The 24132-nt window shown below is 44.8% G+C and overlaps 2 protein-coding genes across 4 annotated transcripts; both read right to left on the reverse strand.

The window, feature by feature from the left end:
* Positions 1-8: 8 nt before the first annotated feature.
* eogt (EGF domain-specific O-linked N-acetylglucosamine (GlcNAc) transferase) lies at positions 9-10951 on the reverse strand. Of its 3 annotated transcripts, none has more exons than XM_041887666.2 (16): positions 10851-10951; positions 9347-9604; positions 8560-8660; positions 8317-8425; positions 8107-8201; positions 7752-7856; positions 7495-7601; positions 7259-7362; positions 6486-6578; positions 6315-6386; positions 5525-5611; positions 4262-4330; positions 4007-4068; positions 3556-3675; positions 921-1023; positions 9-667 (listed from the first exon to the last, which is right to left on the reverse strand). In XM_041887666.2, the coding sequence occupies exons 2-16, from the start codon at positions 9539-9541 to the stop codon at positions 521-523; spliced, it is 1569 nt and encodes a 522-aa protein (XP_041743600.2). In that variant the 5' UTR covers positions 9542-9604; positions 10851-10951; the 3' UTR covers positions 9-520. The 3 variants fall into 3 exon arrangements, with proteins under 3 accessions (XP_041743600.2, XP_041743602.2, XP_045079199.1); XM_041887668.2 differs by having other exon boundaries at positions 3556-3753; XM_045223264.1 differs by lacking the exon at positions 10851-10951 and having other exon boundaries at positions 3556-3753; positions 8560-8705; positions 9347-9425.
* Positions 10952-11028: 77 nt separating this feature from the next.
* Positions 11029-21558, reverse strand: tmf1 (TATA element modulatory factor 1). Its single transcript, XM_041887669.2, has 15 exons — positions 20903-21558; positions 19167-20602; positions 18735-18838; positions 17582-17708; positions 17139-17387; positions 16850-17016; positions 16204-16453; positions 15921-16077; positions 13949-14141; positions 13723-13792; positions 13534-13626; positions 13295-13414; positions 12781-12933; positions 12452-12577; positions 11029-12166 (listed from the first exon to the last, which is right to left on the reverse strand). The coding sequence occupies exons 1-15, from the start codon at positions 21033-21035 to the stop codon at positions 12026-12028; spliced, it is 3519 nt and encodes a 1172-aa protein (XP_041743603.2). The 5' UTR covers positions 21036-21558; the 3' UTR covers positions 11029-12025.
* Positions 21559-24132: the final 2574 nt, after the last annotated feature.

A 24132-nucleotide genomic window follows, 5' to 3' on the forward strand; every position in this document is an offset into this window, starting at 1 on the left:
TCCATTTAAATTACAGGTTGTAATGCAAAAAAATAGGAAAAACGCCAAGGGGGCTGAATACTTTTGCAAGGCACTGTACAACACACCACTTTGATCAGAAAATGCAGAAAATAAGCATATTGTTTTAGAAAGTAAACAAATCATCTTTCTGGCAACTACCAGTGGCAGCATGTAATACAAATTGTTGTAAGGAGTGTATGTATAGCATATATACTGTTCTCTAACAAGGGAAATGGTAGCAGGTACTCATAAGGTTTGCCAAGGCCATTTGATTTCACCTTATTATCGCTACTGAGATGCACCTTGGGCTGTGTTGGCCTATAAGGCTGTTTTAAAGACTCACTGCAGAAAAAAATGAAAGAATAAATTGCTAAAATGTGATGTTGTAAACTTAAATTTAACCTTCATAATATACAACAACTCTAGTGTTAAAAATACTTTTAGATTTTTAAGACGGCTGTGTTTTAGTCATGTGTTTGACTTCACCAAACTGTCCTTTGGTCCTTGTCCTGCTGCAGGCTTACAGTTCATCACGGCTGGGCAGGGGCTGCCACTTGGGGTGGTGCAGGACGTAGTCCGCTGCTTCCAGCACCAGACGCATGAACTCCTCCACGTCAAAAGAGTAGTTGGTGAACTTAGGATGATCCCCCAGGGTGGGATGGTGACCCTGTGTGTGGTGAGTAGGGGGAGGGAGGAAAAGTGAGAGAAAGAGTCTTTATGAACACTGCACTGCAGGTCTGTGATTTGTGAGTGTGTGTGCGAGGCAGCATGAGTGTGTGTACTAAAAACAAAATGACAGATGAGTGTGGTGATAAATGCTGAAGCTACAGGTGAGCATTAGTCAGGTGTCTCTGGGGATCTGGGGCGGTGAGTTAGGTGGAGGTGGAGGTGGTGGCAAGAGTGGGGCTGGAGTTTCCCACCTTATCTTCTGGGAGCACTTTGTCCCTTTTCTGCCAAGTCACATATCGGATCCCCCGCAGCCGAGCCAGATCTCGATAGCAGCTCTCATCCTGACAGTTATATCTGTGGAGAACAGATGGAGACACTTCATCTCCTGCTCTCTCTCTCGTCTCTCTGTGCCGTCCGCCTCCCAGTCCTGCCTGATGAATGCCTGTTTAAATTAGGCTGTTTTCACCGCCACGCCTTGCGGCTAAGGGCTAACAGAGCACTGCATGCTGCCAGACCCGTCCGTCACACATATAGATACAGAATACCATATCCAGCACAGAGAGCACTCTGCCCTGTTGGAAGTGGTGTAAAGTCCTTAAGTAAAAATACTTTAAAGTACTACTTAAGTAGTTTTTTTTGTGTATCTCTACTTTACTTTACTATTTATATTTTTGACAACTTTTACTTTTACTCCACTACATTCTTAGTGAAAATAATGTACTTTTTACTCCATACATTTTCCCTGACACCTAAAAGTACTAACTGAATGCTTAGCAGGACAGGAAAATGGTCCAATTCATACACTTATCAAGAGAACATCCCTGGTCATCCTTACTGCCTCTGATCTGGCGGACTAACTAAACACAAATGCTTTGTTTGTAAATGATGTCTGAGTGTTGGAGTGTGCCCCTGGCCATTGATAAATATAAATAAATAAATACATTGTGCTGTCTGGTTGCTAATATAAGGAACTTTGATACTTAAGTACACTGCTCAAAAAAATTAAGGGAACACTAAAATAACACATCCTAGATCTGAATGAATGAAATAATCTTATTAAATACTTTTTTCTTTAAATAGTTGAATGTGCTGACAACAAAATCACACAAAAATTATAAATGGAAATCAAATTTATCAACCCATGGAGGTCTGGATTTGGAGTCACCCTAAAAATTAAAGTGGAAAACCACACTACAGGCTGATCCAACTTTGATGTAATGTCCTTAAAACAAGTCAAAATGAGGCTCAGTAGTGTGTGTGGCCTCCACGTGCCTGTATGACCTCCCTACAACGCCTGGGCATGCTCCTGATGAGGTGGCGGATGGTCTCCTGAGGGATCTCCTCCCAGACCTGGACTAAAGCATCAGCCAACTCCTGGACAGTCTGTGGTGCAACGTGGCGTTGGTGGATGGAGCGAGACATGATGTCCCAGATGTGCTCAATTGGATTCAGGTCTGGGGTACGGGCGGGCCAGTCCATAGCATCAATGCCTTCCTCTTGCAGGAACTGCTGACACACTCCAGCCACATGAGGTCTAGCATTGTCTTGCATTAGGAGGAACCCAGGGCCAACCGCACCAGCATATGGTCTCACAAGGGGTCTGAGGATCTCATCTTGGTACCTAATGGCAGTCAGGCTACCTCTGGTGAGCACATGGAGGGCTGTGCGGCCCCCCAAAGAAATGCCGCCCCACACCATGACTGACCCACCGCCAAACCAGTCATGCTGGAGGATGTTGCAGGCAGCAGAACGTTCTCCACGGCGTCTCCAGACTCTGTCACGTCTGTCACATGTGCTCAGTGTGAACCTGCTTTCATCTGTGAAGAGCACAGGGCGCCAGTGGCGAATTTGCCAATCTTGGTGTTCTCTGGCAAATGCCAAACGTCCTGCACGGTGTTGGGCTGTAAGCACAACCCCCACCTGTGTACGTCGGGCCCTCATACCACCCTCATGTAGTCTGTTTCTGACCGTTTGAGCAGACACATGCACATTTGTGGCCTGCTGGAGGTCATTTTGCAGGGCTCTGGCAGTGCTCCTCCTACTCCTCCTTGCACAAAGGCGGAGGTAGCAGTCCTGCTGCTGGGTTGTTGCCCTCCTACGGCCTCCTCCACGTCTCCTGATGTACTGGCCTGTCTCCTGGTAGCGCCTCCATGCTCTGGACACTACGCTGACAGACACAGCAAACCTTCTTGCCACAGCTCGCATTGATGTGCCATCCTGGATGAGCTGCACTACCTGAGCCACTTGTGTGGGTTGTAGACTCCGTCTCATGCTACCACTAGAGTGAAAGCACCACCAGCATTCAAAAGTGACCAAAACATCAGCCAGGAAGCATAGGAACTGAGAAGTGGTCTGTGGTCATCACCTGCAAAACCAGTCCTTTATTGGGGGTGTCTTGCTAATTGCCTATAATTTCCACCTGTTGTCTATTCCATTTGCACAACAGCATGTGAAATGTATTGTCAATCAGTGTTGCTTCCTAAGTGGACAGTTTGATTTCACAGAAGTGTGATTGACTTGGAGTTACATTGTGTTGTTTAAGTGTTCCCTTAATTTTTTTGAGCAGTGTATATTTGAGCAATTACATTTACTTTTGACACTAGAGTATATTTAAAACCAAATACTTTTAGGCTTTTACACAAGTAGTATTTTAGTGGGTGACTTTCACTTTTACTTTAGTCATTTTCTATTAAGGTATGTTTACTTTTACTCAATTATGACAATTGGGTACTTTTTCTGTAGGCCCCTACTGCCATCCACAGAGCATGGAAGGACAGACAGAGACAAGGATCCAGTGGGACAAACAGACAGACAGACCCAGAAAAAATCTGACGTACAGTAAAACTGTTGTAGACACACAGAGACAGACTGAAAAGTGTCACTCACAGCTCAAAGATGACGGCCCAATCAGGGAGGAAGAGCAGGTGAGTAAGTCCTGCCCCGTGAATCCCGATGAAGATGTCAGAGTTGTGGGTAATGCTGAGCTGCTCCAGGAATGGAACGTCCCTACAGACAGACAGACAGACAGACAGACAGACAGACAGACAGACAGACAGACAGACAGACAGGTGACACACACAGCACCTGCAGCCCGCACGTCAAATGCTTATATTACAATTTTACTTACTACTTAACCCAATACTCCTGCTGACTTCACTCCAACATACTATACTGTACATTCAATATTTACTCCACTCTAATAGCGGTGTGTCAGACAATAAAATCCAACTGTTACTCAATTCCTTTTGTGCTGCTGCCTTGTGTTCTCCAGCAGTACTATATAATCCAACATGACTTCCCTTAAACTGCATCTAAAGAATACAAACTGTTCACTCACTTGTATTTGTAATCCACCACTCTGACCTCGAGTAGAGGCACAGTCTTCAGGGCATTTATGAGCTGTATGAACACAGTGAGATGCATTCTCTGATCAATGAGAGCTCAAACAAACACAGAGACTGGCCGCATAAATCACAGGCATTTTACTCCGGCAGTTTATAACAAATACAATTTTAAATGGCCAGTTAAGAGCTGGAGGAGGCAATGGAAGGAGGGAGGGAGGGTTGGCAGTGCTGCCTCAGCCTGGACTCACCTCATGCTGGTTTAATATCTTACGGTAGTCTGTGCTGCGTGCCAACAACGTGACCCGAATCCTCCCCTCCTGAAACCAGGAACATAATGATCAGGGATAGTGAGATGATACTTACTGTGTGGCTCAGTTGGTAAAGTGGAGCATGGCGCTTGCAACGCCAGGATTGTGGATTAAATTCCTGGGGCCACCCATACGTAAATGTGTGCACGCATGACTGTAACTCACTTTGTATAAAAGCATCTGGTAAATGGCATATATTATTATTATATATTATAAATATGACATGTATATTTTATATGCAGTAAGAGCAATTGCAACATCTGCAAATATTATTATGATGAACTCCATAATTTGACATATTAAGCCCATCCATAGTTTTTCAAGGACCTTAATCTTGACTTTATGTACTTGTAGAAAACTGCCACAACAAATAAGGTATGGGGGAAGTGGGAGTTTCCTACAGTACTTTTAAAAAAGTTTTTCTTTTTTACAAATATTGTGTTGATGATAGAACTACAGCACAGCGGGCTGAGCTAACAAGGTTGAGAGCAAGCATCTTATACAGCATCACCATCTAGTGGCTAAAAGTGCTACGAAACTCCCTTTCAGTCTCATTGGCATTGTGCCATCTGAGGTGAAAATAGCCTGAGGAAGACAACTCCTGATGCTAAAAACAGAGAAACTGTGAAAGTGATCAGCCACAAACCACACAGACTGTCAGGAGAAACCCAGAGGGAGTACACCAACACCACATAGTGCTAAATAAATGTTTTTACCCAATTATAAAACATATTAGATGGATGACATGAAACAGCAGTGTGTGCATAAGGAGAGCTGATATGGTGCTGAGAAGAGCACAATGGTCTGGTGTCTCCCTGAGCCATTAATCAGAGGAATGGAGGAGCTGAGAGGAGCTGAAAGGAGCTGTGGTGGTCAGGACTGGGCACACCTCTCATTCAGCTGGGAGACTCTATCGCAAGCACCATCATCTCACAGGGAGCCTGTTAGCATATTATTAGCATCAGCCGTGAATACACAATGAGCTGCATCCTCGCAACCGTCTTCAATGGTCGTAAAGATCCAGTCAAATGCACTCAGTGTGGGGTCGTAAAGACCAGTGAAGCCTGTATCGGGGAGTTACAGACCACTGAAGAAAAGGTGTGTGTGCGCCAACAACGTGACCTGTGCTATGTGTGTATGTTTGTGTGTGTGTCAGTGTGTGTGTGCGTAGTCATACGTGCGTGTGTGGTCAGTTTTCCTTACCTTGGGTCCATCCTGTGGAATGCTGAGTCGATATAGAACATGCTGAGAGAAGGCCCTGAACATCCCTTCACTGTAGCAGTCAGATATCTGCCATTAACACACCAATAAAAAACCATCAGTTCCATTTGTCTGTGTCCCTCACAGGCACACACACTCAGTGTCCCTCAAATGCACGCTCACGCACACAAACGAACACACACAGAGAGAACACACACACAGTGAAATGTGTAATTTGATAGAAATCAGCCAAATCCAAACATAATTGCATACACATGGAAAGACATTTCAAATCCATGCATAGCACAGGTCTGTTATTCACTCCTAGAGGCCAGAGCACAGCAGTCATAAATATAAGCACATGAATATAAACATGATATAAGCAGCAGGAGCAATCATCAGATATGAGGCTAACCTATCAATATTTCACACCTCAAGGCTGCCCCCTAGACCTACGTATTTACATGTTACCATCTGTCCACATCTCCTTGAAATTATCATTTAAATAACATAAGAGCTGGACACGATGAATACAAAACATAAATATTTGACACAAATTGCATGTTATGACCAAACTGGATATCAGAGGATGCAGGAAAACGGAATGAGGATGCGAGAAGTATGAAAAAAAAAACACGGACATAAAGCCTGTGTGATAAAAATAAGAAAATGCATGGAGTCAGAAAGGCAGGGACATCCCAAGCAGTTCAAAGGGATTCAGATTTCCTCAAAGGCGGCGCAATTCTATCTCTATATCTCTCATTACATAGAGAGATACAGACAGAATACGTACCAAAGGTGTGTTATAGAACAGCCCATATCTCATCCTGGGGAGTAGGGAGAACACGGCATCTTTGAAGCACACCTGTTTCAAGGTAATGGACATGTTATACAACCATGTACGACCACACACACACACACTCACGCATGCACACACACAAAACCCAAGCTTTGACTCTCTTACCCTTTTAGAGTCAAATGTTTTCAGATGGATAATGTCATAGTCAGAGAAAGCCTTCCATGTCTCACTGAACAGATCCCCATATCCATTAAAACTCTGAAAAGGAAGAAATTCAGTTGCTTCATCAAACTGGCAAAACTCAATTCCAGATTTCATGGAGACTATTACGAAACAGTGGTTTGTATTATTAGAACCTTTCCCAGCAGTCAGCCACCTGTTTTACTGAACAACTTGTGTTGTTTGTCAGATGAAAGGCCCTTCCTTTCCTTCTCGCTGTCATTTTCTCTCCCTCCCTCTCTTTCTATACCCTTATCCTTTACCTTCACAGACAGAGGGGGGAACAATGGACAGGATAAGGTTTCCCATAAATCATTCTGTTTTTCACCTGCTACTTCCCGTTGATCCCCTCCGCACGCAAGTAGTCACATGTAAAACACAGCACCGCCATACACAACACTCTGGTCAACAACCATACTAACACTTCTTTACACAACACTCTGGTCAACAACCATACTAACACTTCTTTACACAACACTCTGGTCAACAACCATACTAACACTTCTTTACACAACACTCTGGTCAACAACCATACTAACAATTATTTCTGTACAGTACAAACAGCTTTGAACAAAACAACAGCGTGCAACATGGTAAAATCTCAAATTAGCCTATGGAGGGCCCAGTGGAGACATCACCAAATTTCTTGCACCTATCCAGTCCTCTCAGATCAGTGAAATGGAGATGGGCTGCAGAATGTTGCAGAATGTTGTACCCACCGTGTCCCACATGAGGATGTTGATGTCTCTGCTGAAGGAGTTGTTGATGTGCTGGGAAATGTACAGGTTGACAAAGTCACAGAAGTGATGGTACATGTTCACCCCTGTGAAAAAGACACATTCAGGTTTGTCCATCACATCTCAGTACATCTGTTACTGTGTCACTAGTTCTACACTGTACACAAACAGAATTAGTTATTTGACATTGTACTAAAAGGCATGAAGATTGTTCCCACCTGCGTCAAGCTTCATGAATACAGTAGGTTTCTCAATGATGATGTCACAGTGCTCTTCATCTGTGGTGTTATAGTCCAGCTCTGTGTAGGTCTGCAGTTCAGCATACCTTGGGAGGGAAAAAGAGCATGTGTCTTTCATATGATCGTCAATCAATCAAATAATTTTGTTACAAAGTGAAACGTCCTTAGTAAGAAGAAACCTTGATATGAATCCGCCAGTTCAGGGAGGGGCATAAGGATTCTCTGTTTTGTCTCACCAGGACTGCAGAGGGCTCTTGTGCTCTCCTTCTGTGGCCAGCGCTCGACTGTTCAGACTGCAACGCCCCCCAATCTCCCCCTCCTGGAGAAAGTCCTCCTTATACCTGCAGAGAAAGCACAGGTGAGTTCCGCACTTCTTTAATTTGATAATCATTTATTTCATTAGGCTAAGATGAGTGTCTGCCATATTGCCTATCCTGTCCTTTAGGTCGATGAAGGTGAAGGGACAAGCAAATGGAAGGAACAGACCCAAAATAAACTACTAGAATTCTTCCCCTGACATAGTCCATGCAGGAAAAAACAAGGAACCCAGATGGGGCGCTAGACAGGAAGTGTCCCCCAGGGTGCACTGACCTCTCATGACCTCTGCGAGGGTTCCTTAGGTCGAGGTACAGATTGGTCGCCCTGCAGAAGCGAGTATGGCTGGAGCATTTCAGAGACGAATCTCCCTAGAAATCAAATGCAAGCATTTAGCAAATGCCTTTTCCGTTTATCCCTGTTGTTTATCTCTGTGGATCCCTGAGTCCTCTGTGTGCAGCTGCTCTGAGGGAAGGCAGGGCTTACAGGATTGGTGGCCTTGCAGAGGGTCTTCATCTCACTGAGGCGCTCCATGACATAACCAAAGTCTGCCTGTTTCCAGAACAGCTCCTGGGCTGCCTCCACTGAGCTGGCCCTAAAGAGGACAAAGATCTCTGTTAGGCCAAACCAGTGGCAGAAATAAATTATGCACATCCACATGTTTGACAGGAGCTTGGCACAATATGCTAATGAATAAAGGGAAATGCAGAGAGGGGGATTGTGTTGTACCATCCAGAGTCGACCTTGGTGCAGACAGGATAGCCAAAGCGGTTCTCTGGGGCACAGTTCTTCTCATACCCCCAGCAGGCCGACACATCCAGCAGAGCATCCTGTCATAAAACATTAAGGGTGGGGGAGGGGGAGGGAGGGAAGCACTAAAGATGTGCTAACACACACTTGGATGGACCATGAAAGATCACACTAAACAGCCTACATGTACCACCATGATACACAAAAACATCTGTATGTGGTCACTGTCCAAAGCTTTAAACTTTCAGTAATCGTAAGCTCTTAACGTTTGTCACTCTCTGTCCACAAGACTGGCTGCTTAGAAAATAGATTCACCTTGACAAAAGTTCAACTGAGTTCAAGCGTTAAAAATAGCTAATCCCACCCCACAGTATGAATGACAATACCCAACATGGTACGATACCCAACATAACAACACAGTGATAATAACACAGTGATAATAACACAGTGTTAATAAAACAGTGTTAATAAAACAGTGATAATAACACAGTGATAATAAAACAGTGATAATAACAGTGTTAATAAAACATTGATAATTACACAGTGATAATAAAACAGTGATAATAACAGTGATAATAACACAGTGATAATAACAGTGTTAATAAAACAGTGATAATAACACATTGATAATTACACAGTGATAATAACAGTGTTAATAAAACAGTGATAATAACACATTGATAATTACACAGTGATAATTACACAGTGATAATAAAACAATAGCTCACCCTGTACTATTAAAAAACAATGAAAGTGCAGTTCTTACTTTAAAAGGGCAGAGCAGGTCCTCTCGACAGAGCCTGGCCACTCTCTTGTTAGTGTGAAGGAAGTAGGGGATATGGTCATGTGGCAGCGAGAGGCTGCTGTAGTGGAGTGGTGGTTTGTGGCTGGTGTTCTCAGCCTTCTCGGCAGCTACCACAGTGTAAGTACAGACCATGACCAGTGCTATCGACAACAGCATAGTCAGTCCCACACAAACACATGGGAGAGTCGCCTTGGCTTACCTCACAGCACAGCCCAAACTCTGTGGAGAGAGAGAGAGAAAGAGAGAGAAAAGGAGAGGGAGATAGAGAAAGAGATGGAGAAAGAAAAGGCAAGAGAGGCAGACAAGAGGTGGATACCGCAGTTTACAAGCGTGTGGGTATAGACTATAGTGTGGAAACCTGCCTCGAGGCGGATCTGAACTCCATATAGGAGAGGTCCTAGTGAAGGAAACATTAGTGACCTTTTTCCTACCATTGTTTGAGCAATCATGGCTGGGATAGGGGAAACTGACTTTAAAAAAACAAGTGCAGTATGACATGTGACCCATGAGAACACAGCTACCAAAAAAGGGCAGACTAGAAGAATATCAACACATAACATAATCATATTATATTCCCATGCTGCTGTGCTTGTCCTGAGAAAAAACCCTTATTGGTGGAAAATGTGTTTGTTAATACATATATACTGACACAACCATAGATTGCTTTAGCAAAGCAAAACAACGTTAAATACAGTACAGCAGTAGCCTAGCCTACTTTACACTCAGGCTGAGAGACTTTTTATTTTATTTGTGGAACAATGAACCAAATATCTGATATGCTTTTGAGTCCGTGGGAAAATGGCATAATGCTTCAAAACATAAAGATGGTCAAGTTGTTAGTAGACCTATATGTAAGTTCAGAGCCTTGAATAATAACACTAACAGGCTATATGTCGGATAACATAATTACGGCATGCTTTTCTGTTGTAAAATGTTGCTCCCTGAATCTATTAGCCGTCTAGACTTCTCCAAGGGAGTATCGCAGGGCCTTCTATTTTATCAAAGTAATAAATTGCGCATCCAGAACACAATCGTGTTATTGCATGTAACCCACGCTATCAACTATACGCGCACAGTGAAACATTGTATCCGATTTTAACTAGTTGTTCAGCTACAAGATAATTATCTGTAGCTTACGGAGTACGCCACTCCAAAGCGCTCGTTAACAAGTTGCACCAATATTATTAATACACGACCAATACAAAACGCCCCTAAAATGTCTGGACTAGAATATTTGCATTGCTCGACAAATCATCATCATTGTGCTCCCGCTACCCAGACATCAGCTTGCAACATTCTTGGTGCCACCACTTTTGTTGGTACACGGTACAATTCAATGCATTCCAAGTGAAAATGGTGACAGTGAAAGTTTAGAACCAGCAAACTTCGAAAACCTACTTCTCGGGAATAGAAACAGTATGTGGTCGATCAGTAGATTAAACTACACATTAAACCTGGCGCTTACCTTCTTCTGCAAACAAAAATGTATGCTCCAGGTCGCCATAACACCGGAAACCTTACACTGGCATGCAGTATATTATTAGTCACAAGGTGGAGTTGTAGCATGTAGTTCAGACTTGCAGAAGTGCAGTTGTTTTTGCCTACAATTCTGCAACAAAAAAAAAAAGCACATCACGAATAAATCCCCATCCCAATAACTGTTTATTTATTTACAGATTTTACATTTTAGACCCCAAGAATCTTGTAAATCAACAGTGTTATTAACATAATGTCTATGCCACATGAGTGATCTGTGAATAATCCTGTAAACTATTGACTACATACCACTGTGCAATATTCTTTATTTTTGATACATTTGTTATAACAGTTAATGGTTTTCTGTCCAACTTTAAACAATTAAGGGAAAGACCAAACATTTTAGAGCAAACCTCCATTTTACACCATCATGTTTACATGAGATTAAATCATAGCTTTCTTTTTAAATTCCAAGGAAAATACCTCTGCGATATCTGCAGATTACCCTTGCCTTGCCTCAACAGATTTCCTAGTCCACTGATACACATCAAGGGCAAGGTTTGGTTGTCTATACATGATACCTCTGAAGCAAAATGCAAGCAAGCAATATATACCATATTTACTCTCCTTTCTGTTCTTTCATCCTAAAGTAAGATGTACAGTATTCTGAAACATACACACTGATGGCAATTAGGATGCTGGGGTTAGGGGGATATAAACTGTCAATATAACTTGATAGTCCATTCTGAATCATCCCACTACACACAAAGTGAAAAAGGAAGCCAGTCGATCACAATTAAGGACAGTGATATCTAAAACAATCTGTGTAACAGGTTGTTGGGTTTTGAATCAATGCAAAGGAACTAGTAAATTATGACTGTAGAATCTTAATTGTGACTATCCTTCATATCTGTACATGTTAAGAAGATATTGATTTATTACCCATAGTCCCATAATTTCCCTCTTAAATAGTTAGATTCTGATTGTTAAAATAATATAAATCACAGACTTTCAAATGCCACTTCCTTTAGAGACAGTGATGGAACACCTAAAAAAAAAAAAGAGAGACTATTCTGTAATCAGAAATAAAATGTGCATGAACTCTTATTTTACCGTCTTTACAGTAAATGCACTGTGTATGGTCTGGACATTAGATAGAACAGTCTATTTCTGGTTCTTGAGCAGTTCGTCAATCTGGGTTTTGAACATGTTCTTGACGTCCTCCAGGTCAAGTCTCAGCTCCTCTGCCTCCTCAGCCTTCTCTCCATACATCTGGAGGATGGTGTTGTGTCTCTGCTCCAGCTCCTACAACACAGTCAGTCACAGAACACAGGCTCAGAGGACAACACTAGATCTATATAGTCACAAGAGGGTTTACCCTAATTGACTTTACCTTTCCTTTATCTGTTCCTAGATGGTTATACATCTCTGCCCAGCAACTCATCTTGTGAGATGTCAGTTCTCACATAACATCTTGGTTTTTAAGTAAAGAATCACAACAAGGATTGACCCTAATATGATTACACTGGCTTAGTGGTACTTGTATTTCACTGGCTTAGTGGTATTTGTATGAATTGATCCTCTCCTCACCTGAAGTTGCACTTTCAGTGTGGGGATCTCCTTCACACTGTCCTCCATCTCCTCATTCTGATTGGTCAATCTGACCATCTCCTCCGCCATGGACGAGCGAGTCCTCTCCAGACTAGAGATCTCCAGCTGAGGGAGAAAGGGATGGAGAGAGAGAGGGAGATGAGAAGCGAGTGGTAAGATCCTGGCAAGCACAGTTTTTCAACAACAGTATATTTGTAAATCATAAACTTCATTGAAAACTAGAAGGCATTTAAAGAAATGCATGTAGGAGACTTCCAATGGTAGTCCTCAAAGCAATGTGAAAGCAGTGTCAGGCAGGCAGCTGGTACCTGTAGCTGCGCTATCTCTCCCTCTCGGAGTTTGAGCTGGGACTGCAGGTTCTCTATGATGCTGGAGCCTCCACTGAGCCGAGCCGCCTCATACAGGTTGGTCCCACTCATAGACATGGTCATCGTCCCCAACGAGTGACCCAGAGAGTCCTCCTGATGAAATACAAAACAGGTCTTGTTAACCATTCAACCTCAAATGAACCAATTATGCAAAATAGTTAGGATTTGGCCCTTTGTCATAAGTTCCCTATTCATCTTGTTTTTTTTGTCATTTAGCAGACGCTCTTATCCAGAGCGACTTACAGTTAGTGACTGCATACATTTTTCATACTGGCCCCTGTGGGAAACGAACCCACAACCCTGGCGTTACAAGCGCCATGCTCTACCAACAGCTCTTACTGAGCTGCATGTAATAAACAAAAAAACATAACTTTCTAAGTCATCCCTAATACTGGGCTAGAAATGGGAGGTTGGCTGGGTACGAAAGGGTAAAAGGTGTGCCTGTGGCAAGTACCTGGGAGAAGGAGGAGTGCAGGCCGGCGTGATCTACCCCACTGATGGAGCTGGAACGGGACAGGGAGGGGGTGGATGAGGCTGGGGGCTCACCCACAGAGTGAACCAATACCTTCCGCTCCTAATGACAGAGAAACATCATATACATCAGGCCAGTCTCGCGCCACACAGATTGATTTAAGAACAGACACACAAGGCTGGTCATTGATATATAGAACAGACATTGATAAATATATATACCTTTTCCTTGAGGGCCTCTTGTGCTAGGTAGCATTTCTTCTTCTCTTGCTCCACCTTCATTTTCTCCATCTCCAGCTGATTGGTCAGGAGGAGCTGGTGGGAGGAACAGACAGAATAGAGGTAATTACGGATGTGTGAGGAGCGTTGTTCCATTACTGCAGGGTGAGTAGGGCAGGGGAGGGAACATACCTTCTCCTTCTTGGCCTCCTCCTGTGCTCGAGTGTGCTCTCCCCTCAGATTATCCAGCTCCACATGCTCCCTAAACCATAAGGATGACAGAAAATGGGCATTAATGGAAAGGCTCCAAAGCTCTGTAATGGATAGCCGTCAGGTCCACCTTAATGAAAGCAAAGGCAACTGACTGCTGTGCAACAGTTTTAGTCTCACAGAGCCTATGAAAAAAGCCCTCCAGTACCTGCTGCTGTCATCCTCCAGTTTCTCCCGCCTGGTCTTCTCTGCGTCCAGCTGACCGTGGAGACGCCCTTTCTCTTGTCGAAGCAGGGAATTCTGGGACTCCATCGAGGCCAGCTGGGCCTTAATGGCCATCAGCTCCTCGGTTGCTGCACGCTCCTTTTCCACGGCAACGGCAAGCTGGGCCTGTGCCTCCACTGTTGAGTTAAAGTGTGGGAGGTTAAATGAATTATATATATATAAAAAAAATATACAGTGGGGGAAAAAAGTATTTAGTCAGCCACCAATTGTGCAAGTTCTCCCACTTAAAAAGATGAGAGAGGCCTGTAATTTTCATCATAGGTACACGTCAACTATGACAGACAAATTGAGAATTTTTTTTCCAGAAAATCACATTGTAGGATTTTTTATTAATTTATTTGCAAATTATGGTGGAAAATAAGTATTTGGTCACCTACAAACAAGCAAGATTTCTGGCTCTCACAGACCTGTAACTTTTTCTTTAAGAGGCTCCTCTGTCCTCCACTCGTTACCTGTATTAATGGCACCTGTTTGAACTTGTTATCAGTATAAAAGACACCTGTCCACAACCTCAAACAGTCACACTCCAAACTCCACTATGGCCAAGACCAAAGAGCTGTCAAAGGACACCAGAAACAAAATTGTAGACCTGCACCAGGCTGGGAAGACTGAATCTGCAATAGGTAAGCAGCTTGGTTTGAAGAAATCAACTGTGGGAGCAATTATTAGGAAATGGAAGACATACAAGACCACTGATAATCTCCCTCGATCTGGGGCTCCACGCAAGATCTCACCCCGTGGGGTCAAAATGATCACAAGAATGGTGAGCAAAAATCCCAGAACCACACGGGGGGACCTAGTGAATGACCTGCAGAGAGCTGGGACCAAAGTAACAAAGCCTACCATCAGTAACACACTACGCCGCCAGGGACTCAAATCCTGCAGTGACAGACGTGTCCCCCTGCTTAAGCCAGTACATGTCCAGGCCCATCTGAAGTTTGCTAAAATGCATTTGGATGATCCAGAAGAGGATTGGGAGAATGTCAGATGAAACCAAAATATAACTTTTTGGTAAAAACTCAACTCGTCGTGTTTGGAGGACAAAGAATGCTGAGTTGCATCCAAAGAACACCATACCTACTGTGAAGCATGGGGGTGGAAACATCATGCTTTGGAGCTGTTTTTCTGCAAAGGGACCAGGATGACTGATCCGTGTAAAGGAAAGAATGAATGGGGCCATGTATCGTGAGATTTTGAGTGAAAACCTCCTTCCATCAGCAAGGGCATTGAAGATGAAACGTGGCTGGGTCTTTCAGCATGACAATGATCCCAAACACACCGCCCGGGCAACGAAGGAGTGGCTTCGTAAGAAGCATTTCAAGGTCCTGGAGTGGCCTAGCCAGTCTCCAGATCTCAACCCCATAGAAAATCTTTGGAGGGAGTTGAAAGTCTGTGTTGCCCAGCGACAGCCCCAAAAACATCACTGCTCTAGAGGAGATCTGCATGGAGGAATGGGCCAAAATACCAGCAACAGTGTGTGAAAACCTTGTGAAGACTTACAGAAAACGTTTGACCTGTGTCATTGCCAACAAAGGGTATATAACAAAGTATTGAGAAACTTTTGTTATTGACCAAATACTTATTTTCCACCATAATTTGCAAATAAATTCATAAAAAATCCTACAATGTGATTTTTCTGGATTTTTTTTCTCATTTTGTCTGTCATAGTTGACGTGTACCTATGATGAAAATTACAGGCCTCTCTCATCTTTTTAAGTGGGAGAACTTGCACAATTGGTGGCTGACTAAATACTTTTTTTCCCCACTGTGTATATATATATATATATATATATATATATATATATATATATATATATATATATAAGGAGCAATCGGTGGTCCAGAGAAGACTCTTAAAAAGCTTGTTACAAACTAGAGTAACTTTTGAGAGTAACCTAGTCGATCTGAGATGCTCTTCTCCAGTTTCTCCCATGATGCGGTCTGGCCCCCCAGCGAGGCCTGCAGGTTCTCAATCTGTCTGAGCAGGGGCCGCGTTGCCAAGGTAACACTCTGACTCAGCTCTTGGTTCCTGGTCTCCGCCCCCTGCAGTCTCTATGGAGACAACCGGCAAACACATCAATGTGTGACCTTTGACCCCTAACACACAAGCACGGCTTCCCCTTACAGTCAACTCCAAAGAAGACATGAGGAGAACAGGCCTGTGTGAGTGTCTCTTACCTGCTGCAGGTCACTGATCTCCTCCCTCAGGTAGTCTTCTTTCCTGGCCTGCTGCTGTTCAGCCCTCTGCAGAGCCAGCCGCAGATCAGCCACCTGGTTGACCAGAGCATCCTGCTGCATGCGGGCCTCCTCCTGGGCCTTCACCAGGGCCAGAGCCAGCTCCTCCTTGGCCTGGGTCTCCCTGCTCAAAGCAGCCTCCTGGGCCTCGCTGGCATGGCTGGCCTTGGCTTTGTGCAGCACCGCCAGCTCCCTCAGATCACAGACACACATTTGCATTTGAGTAATTTAGCAGACGCTCCTATCAAGAGCGAGTTAAAGGAGCAATTAGGGTTAGGTGCCTTGCTCATCGACAGATGTTTCACCTAGTCGGCTCAGGGATTCGAACCAGCGACCTTTCAGTTACTGGCCCAACGCTCTTAACCGCTGGCTACCTTCCGCCACGTTACTACACTGGCTTGGATATGTTGTATGAGTTGGTGCTTCTGTGACAGTCTTTACCTGTCAGAATGTTGTGTCTTTGTGGGATTTCAAAATTACAAGCACATCTGCACGTCTGAAGCAGGAGTTGGAAAAGTAGGGTGGAGTGAGCTAATATTTCACCTGTGCGAGTTATACTAGTAGAGTGAAGTACAGTATGTATCCTTACTTGTAGGAGTTGTCGAGGGCAGCCTGCAGGCTCCTGTTGTTTTCCAGGAGCTCCTCTGAGTCACTCTGGAGTTTGGTCATGTCCTTCTCCTGGTGTTCCACCACCACATTCAGCTTGTTAATGTTGTCCCTGTGCTGCTTCTCCACCTCCTCCTTCTCATCCAGAACCTACAGACACACACACACAGCCAGGCAGGGTTAAATACCAAATGGGCTTTCAGGATCAGGATAGACTTCTGATGACCACTGAAGTAATGCGATTTTTCTAAAATATATATATTTCCACTGACCTGCTGTAGGTGTTTGAGCTCTTCCTCCTGCTCTTTCAGCTTCTTGTTCTGTTTGGAGATTTTGGTCTCACTCTCCTTCTCCTTCACACGCAGCTTCTTGATGATGTTGGAGTGCTGCAGCTGCTGCTTGGACAGCTTTTCACCCTCTTCCAGCAGTTCTCGGATCTGCTCCTCCTTCTCTCTGATGATCTCCATAGTCTCGTTGGAGTTCAGTCTGGTGGACAGCTCTTCCCTCATCCCCTTGATCTCCTATGGAGGAAGCAGAACAGTAAAATAAACTGGAGAGCGTGTTCTTGAAGGCGGCTTTGTTCATAATGTGACTATCACGGTCACTAATGTTCAGTTATTTGACTCAATAATCTTAAAATCAATTATTATGGGGGTAGAGTAACCAGGGACAGTAATACCTGGCACAGACAGGGAGTAATAAGCTTGTGTTTTACCTTCTTGGCAATGTCCCTCTCCTTGCATGCTAGCTGGGCTTTCCTCTCTGTGTCTGCGATGCGCTGGGTGAACTCCTCCTTCAGAGACTGCACACTGGAACTCTCCTCCTTAAGACCTATCACCTCACTGCAACACAGAGAGACCCCTCAGTCTCTTAAAGGACCATCCTTTTCCATAGACTATACTTTACCATAGACACAACCAAGTGGACAAATTGGCCGACAAACTATTTGCTATTTGTTTCTTTACTATTCAAGTAGACGGGTTAGCTATGATCCCTTATTGATGTCACTTGTTAAATAGACTTCAATCAGTGTAGATGAAGGGGAGGAGACAGATTAAAGAAGGATTTTTTAAGACTTGAGACATGGATTGTGTATGTGTGCCATTCAGAGGGTGAATGGGCAACACAAAACATTTACAGTTGAAGTCGGAAGTTTACATACACCTTAGCCAAATACATTTAAACTCAGTTTTTCACAATTCCTGACATTTAATCCTAGTAAAAATTCCCTGTCTTAGGTCAGTTAGGATCACCACTTTATTTTAAGAATGTGAAATGTCAGAATAATAGTAGAGATAATGATTTATTTCAGCTTTTATTTCTTTCATCTCATTCCCAGTGGGTCAGAAGTCTACAAACAATAAATTAGTATTTGGTAGCATTGCCTTTAAATTGTTTAACTTGGATCAAACGTTTTGGGTAGACTTCTACAAGCTTCCCACAATAAGTTGGGTGAATTTTGGCCCATTCCTCCTGATAGAGCTGGTGTAACTGTGTCAGGTTTGTAGGCCTCCTTGCTCGCACACGCTTTTTCAGTTCTGCCCACACATTTTCTATAGGATTGAGGTCAGGGCTTTGTGATGGCCACTCCAATACCTTGACTTTGTTGTCCTTAAGCCATTTTGCCACAACTTTGGAAGTATGCTTGGGGTCATTGTCCATTTGGAAGACCCATTTGCGACCAAGCTTTAACTTCCTGACTGATGTCTTGAGATGTTGTTTCAATATATCCACATCATTTTCCTTCCAAAAGGGGGTGCAACTCAATATTATGAAGGTGTTCCTTTTGTTTTGTACACTGCTTCTTCCTGCCCTTACAATGCATTTCAGACATGGGTTTTACACATTGTCAGGATCTTTATACTCACTCTTTAAGGTTGTCACACTCCTCCTCCAGCCTGGCCTTGTCTTTGCTGACTGACAGCAGCTGTAACTCCCTCTTCTCAAGGCGGCTTGACAGCTCATCAATTACCTACAAAAAAAGGATATTCCACAAACCAATGCATCAAAAACACTGATAAGGCACCTTGTTTCTAAACTTATTAAATTATTAGTCCTTCAGTCTTCTCACAGTCTCCATCAAAAGCGTTGTTCAAAACAGAGGTGCACATTGTTTATTCATGATGGTTTGGGGGAATGCAGCTTATCCAGAGTGACTATTTACTTTGGTGTTTTACTATATTGCTCTCCAGACGTTGGTATTTATAAAAGGGACACACCAACTCACGCACACACACACACTGTTCATTAAAAAGTGTTGTTACAAGTTACAAACGTCATGTTCTGAACAGGTGTGTTACCTTTTGAAGCTCCAGAATCTGACATGTTGACACTCCTCTTTTCTCCTCTGTTATTGGTGGGGGCAGCGGTTCCTCATGGTCAGGGGTGGGACCTGACAGTGTGACGTCCGCCTCTGATTCCTGTTCCTGTTCCATCAGGTCCTCAGGCTGCTCACTGTTAACAGGCGTGGCACTGCGACCACTCTCCTCCATCTCATTCTCATCCAGAGACTGATCCTTCATTGTTTCTGTTAGCCCCTCCTCGTCTTCTTCTTCCTCCTCCTGTTGCTTCTCCTCCTCTTCCCGTTCCTGTTCGGTGGTTGCCACTCTGACAGGCGGTGAAGGCGTGGGCCCTGCGGTGACAGACGCCAGCGTCCGGCTCCCTGGGATCTCATCGTCAGAGTTGACTTCACTGACACTGCGGCTGTCCAGGGACTGCATGCTGAACGAGTCGATGCGCTCAAAGGCATCTGAGGAGGATCCACAGCTCTCGGTCAGCTTGGGGTAGTCCTCCAGGCGGGGGAAGTCCCCACAGGCAGAGGCTGAGAGAAGCTGGAAGGAGCCCTGCATCAGGTGGAGGCCTGCTTTGGCCTCTGCCGTCTCCTGCCTGGAACTGGCTGAGCTCTCACTCTGCACACTCTCATGGTCCAAAACCTCAATGTCACTGGTGGTGGAGGTGCCTGAGGAGAAGGCGCTGACAGGAGGGGAGGGGGTGTTGCTCTGTCTGTCCTCCGATTTGGGGGAGGGTGTGTCACTCTGCCTGTCCCCCGCTTTGGGGTCTTTGGGCTCCAATAAGATTTCCCTAGGGGGTGTGGGAGGAGTTGGATTGAAGGGGGGCTCCATTTCAGTGTTGACGGTGGGTTCAGAGGTGTGAACAACATCATCATCAGGTTGGGTTTCTGGGGGAGTAAATGGTTGTTCTGTTTGTGCATCCTCAGAAACAGCAGTTGTATCCTCTACAGTTGATTCTATCCAGCTCTCACTGATTAGTGGACTGTCAGTGTCATCAGGAGCATCACTCTGAGCCAGGACTGGAGGGTCTGGTGTCTGAACGAGGACGATTTCCGAGGAAGACCATAGACTTGAGGACTCAGTCAGGACAGCCTGGTTCTCAGTAGCTTCCTTGTCTTCCAGTCTGTCGGTCTCTGTCAGGCCTGTCTTGTGAAGGTCCACGTCGTCCTTAACCACGTCGTCCATGTCCTCCTCATCCTTCTCCTGTGGCCGCCTGTGGGACTTGGTGGGCGGCACAGAGACAACCTGGTTGTCCATGACACCCTGGAGCTCTCCTGAGGGCAGAAAAGCACTGAAGAAGTTCTCTGTTTCATCCACAACCATGCGGGTAACAGGGGTTGTGATGGCCTCAGACGATGGGGGGAGAGTTGTGGTGCATTCCTCCGGAGGAGAGTCCCATTGTGTCATCCCCCATCCACTGCTCAATGGAGTCTTCCCTGGTAGATCTAACGGGAAAATCCTTGTTGGTTAATGTCCAGATGATAAGGGCTTATAACAGTCAGACTCCAAACCATATCAAATATTTGCTTTATTGGGTACAGTACATTAGACACCTCTTCATGGACACCTCATCATGACTGCCTTCCTTATCAAGATGACTAGTGTCTTGCTTCCATTGGTAATCACATCAATTCAGAAATAATGTTCAAACGCAAAAGGTTGTATAATGTTGACCCCAAAACAACCACTGACAACAGCACACAGACATGCTAAGCTAGCTAGCTAGATAACGTTACTTCACCTACCGTCATAAGGCATTACCACTGTGTCACCCCATTCGTCTTCTTTAATGTCCAGAACTCGGTCGATGGATTTCTGAGCTGTTGTCAAAGCTTGTTTGGCAAAGCTTGACAGTTGGGTAGAGCTGAACCAACTCATGATAGCTGTCTATTGCTAGCTAGCTAACGTTAGTGAACAGGTTAGCTAGCTAGGAGTATGAACATCCAAATGAGGTTAGCTAACAAGAGACTTAACTTGTCAGCTTGAAATAATGTCCATTCCACGTAATGTGTCATATATTTTTAACGACAATCTCGATCTAGTATAGCTAAGTTACGTTACTCCAAAAAAGGAAATGCGAAGCAAAGCAGCGAGTTGTCTAACTTGGATACCTAGCTAGCTAACTAATGTTAGCTAGCTGACAACAATCAGGCAAACCTTTCATCGATCCACGTCAAAGAATACTCCAGAAAGAAAGCTAGGTAATCCATAAGGTGCAATGAAACGCCTCGCCTCAATCATGACATGACTGTTTAAATGTTATGCTATTTCATGAACCGTCTTTCCCCTGCACTGTCGATTTGTTTTGGTATTTTTGGCAACTGGCTAGCTAGCTACTTCCTTTCCACGTAGCAGCAACCACCCACATGTGACGTCATTATACAGTCCGATGAAATGGGTGCTCCTGTCCTGACCTAGGGCGAGTTCGTTTTGCATGGCCCGGTGGCCTGGTTAGGTAGAGATTGATAGGACCAATGAAATGCTTTAGGACCAATGAAATGGTCTACAATAAGCGACATCCGTACACCCGGGGCACCAGGTCATGCAAAACGAACTCGCCCATTCTTAGTAGTGGCAATATGACCACAGGGGTCTGGCGAATATTCAGAAAATACATGTATATTTCTTGGAGTAGTACTTCTCCACATTAGCGCTTACAAATGTGTATGCACCATTGAATAACTTGGAAGTATAATTATTACTAGGCTAAAGACATAATGTTGATGTTTGTTCACACAAAAATACCCCAAAAACGTTAGGAACACTTTTGAACGTGATGGATATGCAACAAGGAAAACCATTTACCCACTCAGGCCTGAAGTCTCAATCATAAATCTCCCCAGACTTTGCTCTTCAAACTCAGCTTTACCTCATAGGACGAGCATGTTGTCCCCAACATCAACCACCAGACGTCGTTGTTATTACTTTGCCAACAGAATACAGCGTGAAACTATGTTTTGCAGTGTATTTAATTGAAAATATGTAAATCAATGCATTTCATCTCCAGTTCTTTGACAGACTTGTAAACACACAGAAGATATGTTTTGTATAGGAAAACATTTATTCCAGTTGTGTCTGGGCGTGTGAAACCCCATGAAGAAATTACTGCAACGAAATCAAAAACATTAATAAAGACCTCACGAGAAACTGTAAAAGAATAAAACATTTTTTTTAAAGTATGGTACTGTTCTCTTTTCTCCAGTGCAAGAGAGCTTACGAGGTTGCAGTGCATATAACACAGAGATTTCACTAACTGTTCCAGGTATCAAATATGACAGTGGAGTAGTTTGCCTTTCCAGAATCAAATGCGTAGATAGAGACTTGAGTCTTCACTTGGCTGCAGGCTGAAAGGTTCTCTTGACATTTTAAATAAATATAGAGGTATTAGACAACAATTTATTACCAGTTACCTTTCATCATACTGTAGCGACCCGCACAGACAGATGTGTGTTATGTGTTAGGCTAGTAGATGGTTGTGTTGTACCTACCAGTACCCAGTGTTCGCTGGGTCCGACATGTCAATCAACCTGCTATCTGCCAATCACGGGAATGCCTGGAATGTTCTGATGCCGGGCATCCTGGCGGTTGGCGGAGTGGCGTGGGGGGGGGGTTGGGCAGGGGGATGGAGCATTGGAAGTTAAGACCAGGTTTAGCCTTTGTTCTCTCTTTTTTTACGTCTGGGCTTCACAAGAGAAGGTCACGATTGGCTTGTGGGTTATCTTTCATTTATTTGGCGTGGGCTACGGCCAAACAGTAGCCTGTGTAAAGTTGGTTTAATAAACCGTCCATTCGTAAACTCAATCCTCTGTCTGGACAGTTGTTCTTTTATGATCTAGTCAGGTCATTACATTGGTGTCAGAAGTAAAAACGTTGATAAAAGTTAGCCAGCTAGCTAGCTGACTTCTGTGGCTAGCTACCGTAGGTGAGAACGGGGGTTGAAGACGCTTCGAGGGAATCCGAAAGTGAAGGTGGAGGTAGGGGACGATTATGGCCAAGGAGGTGCGTGTGCATGGACGTCGGGGGTTCTGGCTGAGGAGATCGCCAGGGCATCGGAGCCCAGAGGCCGCTTGAGGGAGGACGTTAGAGTGATGGCGGCTGAAGCGGGCATGAGTGCTTCGTCGACTGTGTTTCGCGCAGATTCTGGTGGGCGGACCGAAGGGGGTGACGTCGACGCGGCGGGACGAGGAATCTGGGGCTCAGGATGTAAACAAACATGGCGGCGCCCAGTTCCCGGCTGCGTCCGTATCCGTTAAGACCCCGAAGTATTCCGGTAAGGCGGATTGGGAAGCTTTTCATGCTCAGTTTGAACTGTTAGCTCATTTTAGGGGGTGGTCGGATGAAGATAGGGCACTGCAGTTGGCTTTATGCCTCACGGATGAAGCTCTGGCCTGTTTGATATTGATTAGCCCCGAGGACAGACGTGATTATGGTGCTTTAGTGGGAGCACTGAGGAGGCGCTATGGACAGTGTGTACAGCCCGGGCTACTGCGCTCCGAACTGAGTAATAGACGCAGGCAGCCTGGAGAGCCTCTACGGGTGCTAGCTAACGACATTGAGAGCCTCTCTCGGCGGGCATATGCTCACATGCCCCCCTCCGTGCAGAGCGAGCTAGCACGGGACCAGTTCATACAGGCGCTCTCTCCTACGGAGCTGCGCATACAGACCCAGCTGGCTCATCCTGAGTCATTGCAGGTAGCCTTGGAGATGGCTTTGGAGAGGGAGCTGGTGTGGGCTGGGGCTTCAGCTGGGGCTTTGGTGGGGGTGCAGGGAGACAGACCCTCTGTGCGAGCTGGGGGGCAGAGCAGCCCGGAGCCGGAAAAGCCTGCATGGGTGGCTGAAATGACAGAACTCATTCGTGCTGTGTCGCTACAGGCGGCACGAAACACACAGCCAGGCCATCTGCGCCGAGATTGCCCCATGTCCCCCAGAGCTCAGGGAAACGGCTCGGGGTCCGCATAGACCGGGTAGTGCGGAC

The sequence above is a fragment of the Coregonus clupeaformis genome, chromosome 10 (assembly GCF_020615455.1).
Source record: "Coregonus clupeaformis isolate EN_2021a chromosome 10, ASM2061545v1, whole genome shotgun sequence".
Lineage (NCBI taxonomy): Eukaryota > Metazoa > Chordata > Actinopteri > Salmoniformes > Salmonidae > Coregonus > Coregonus clupeaformis.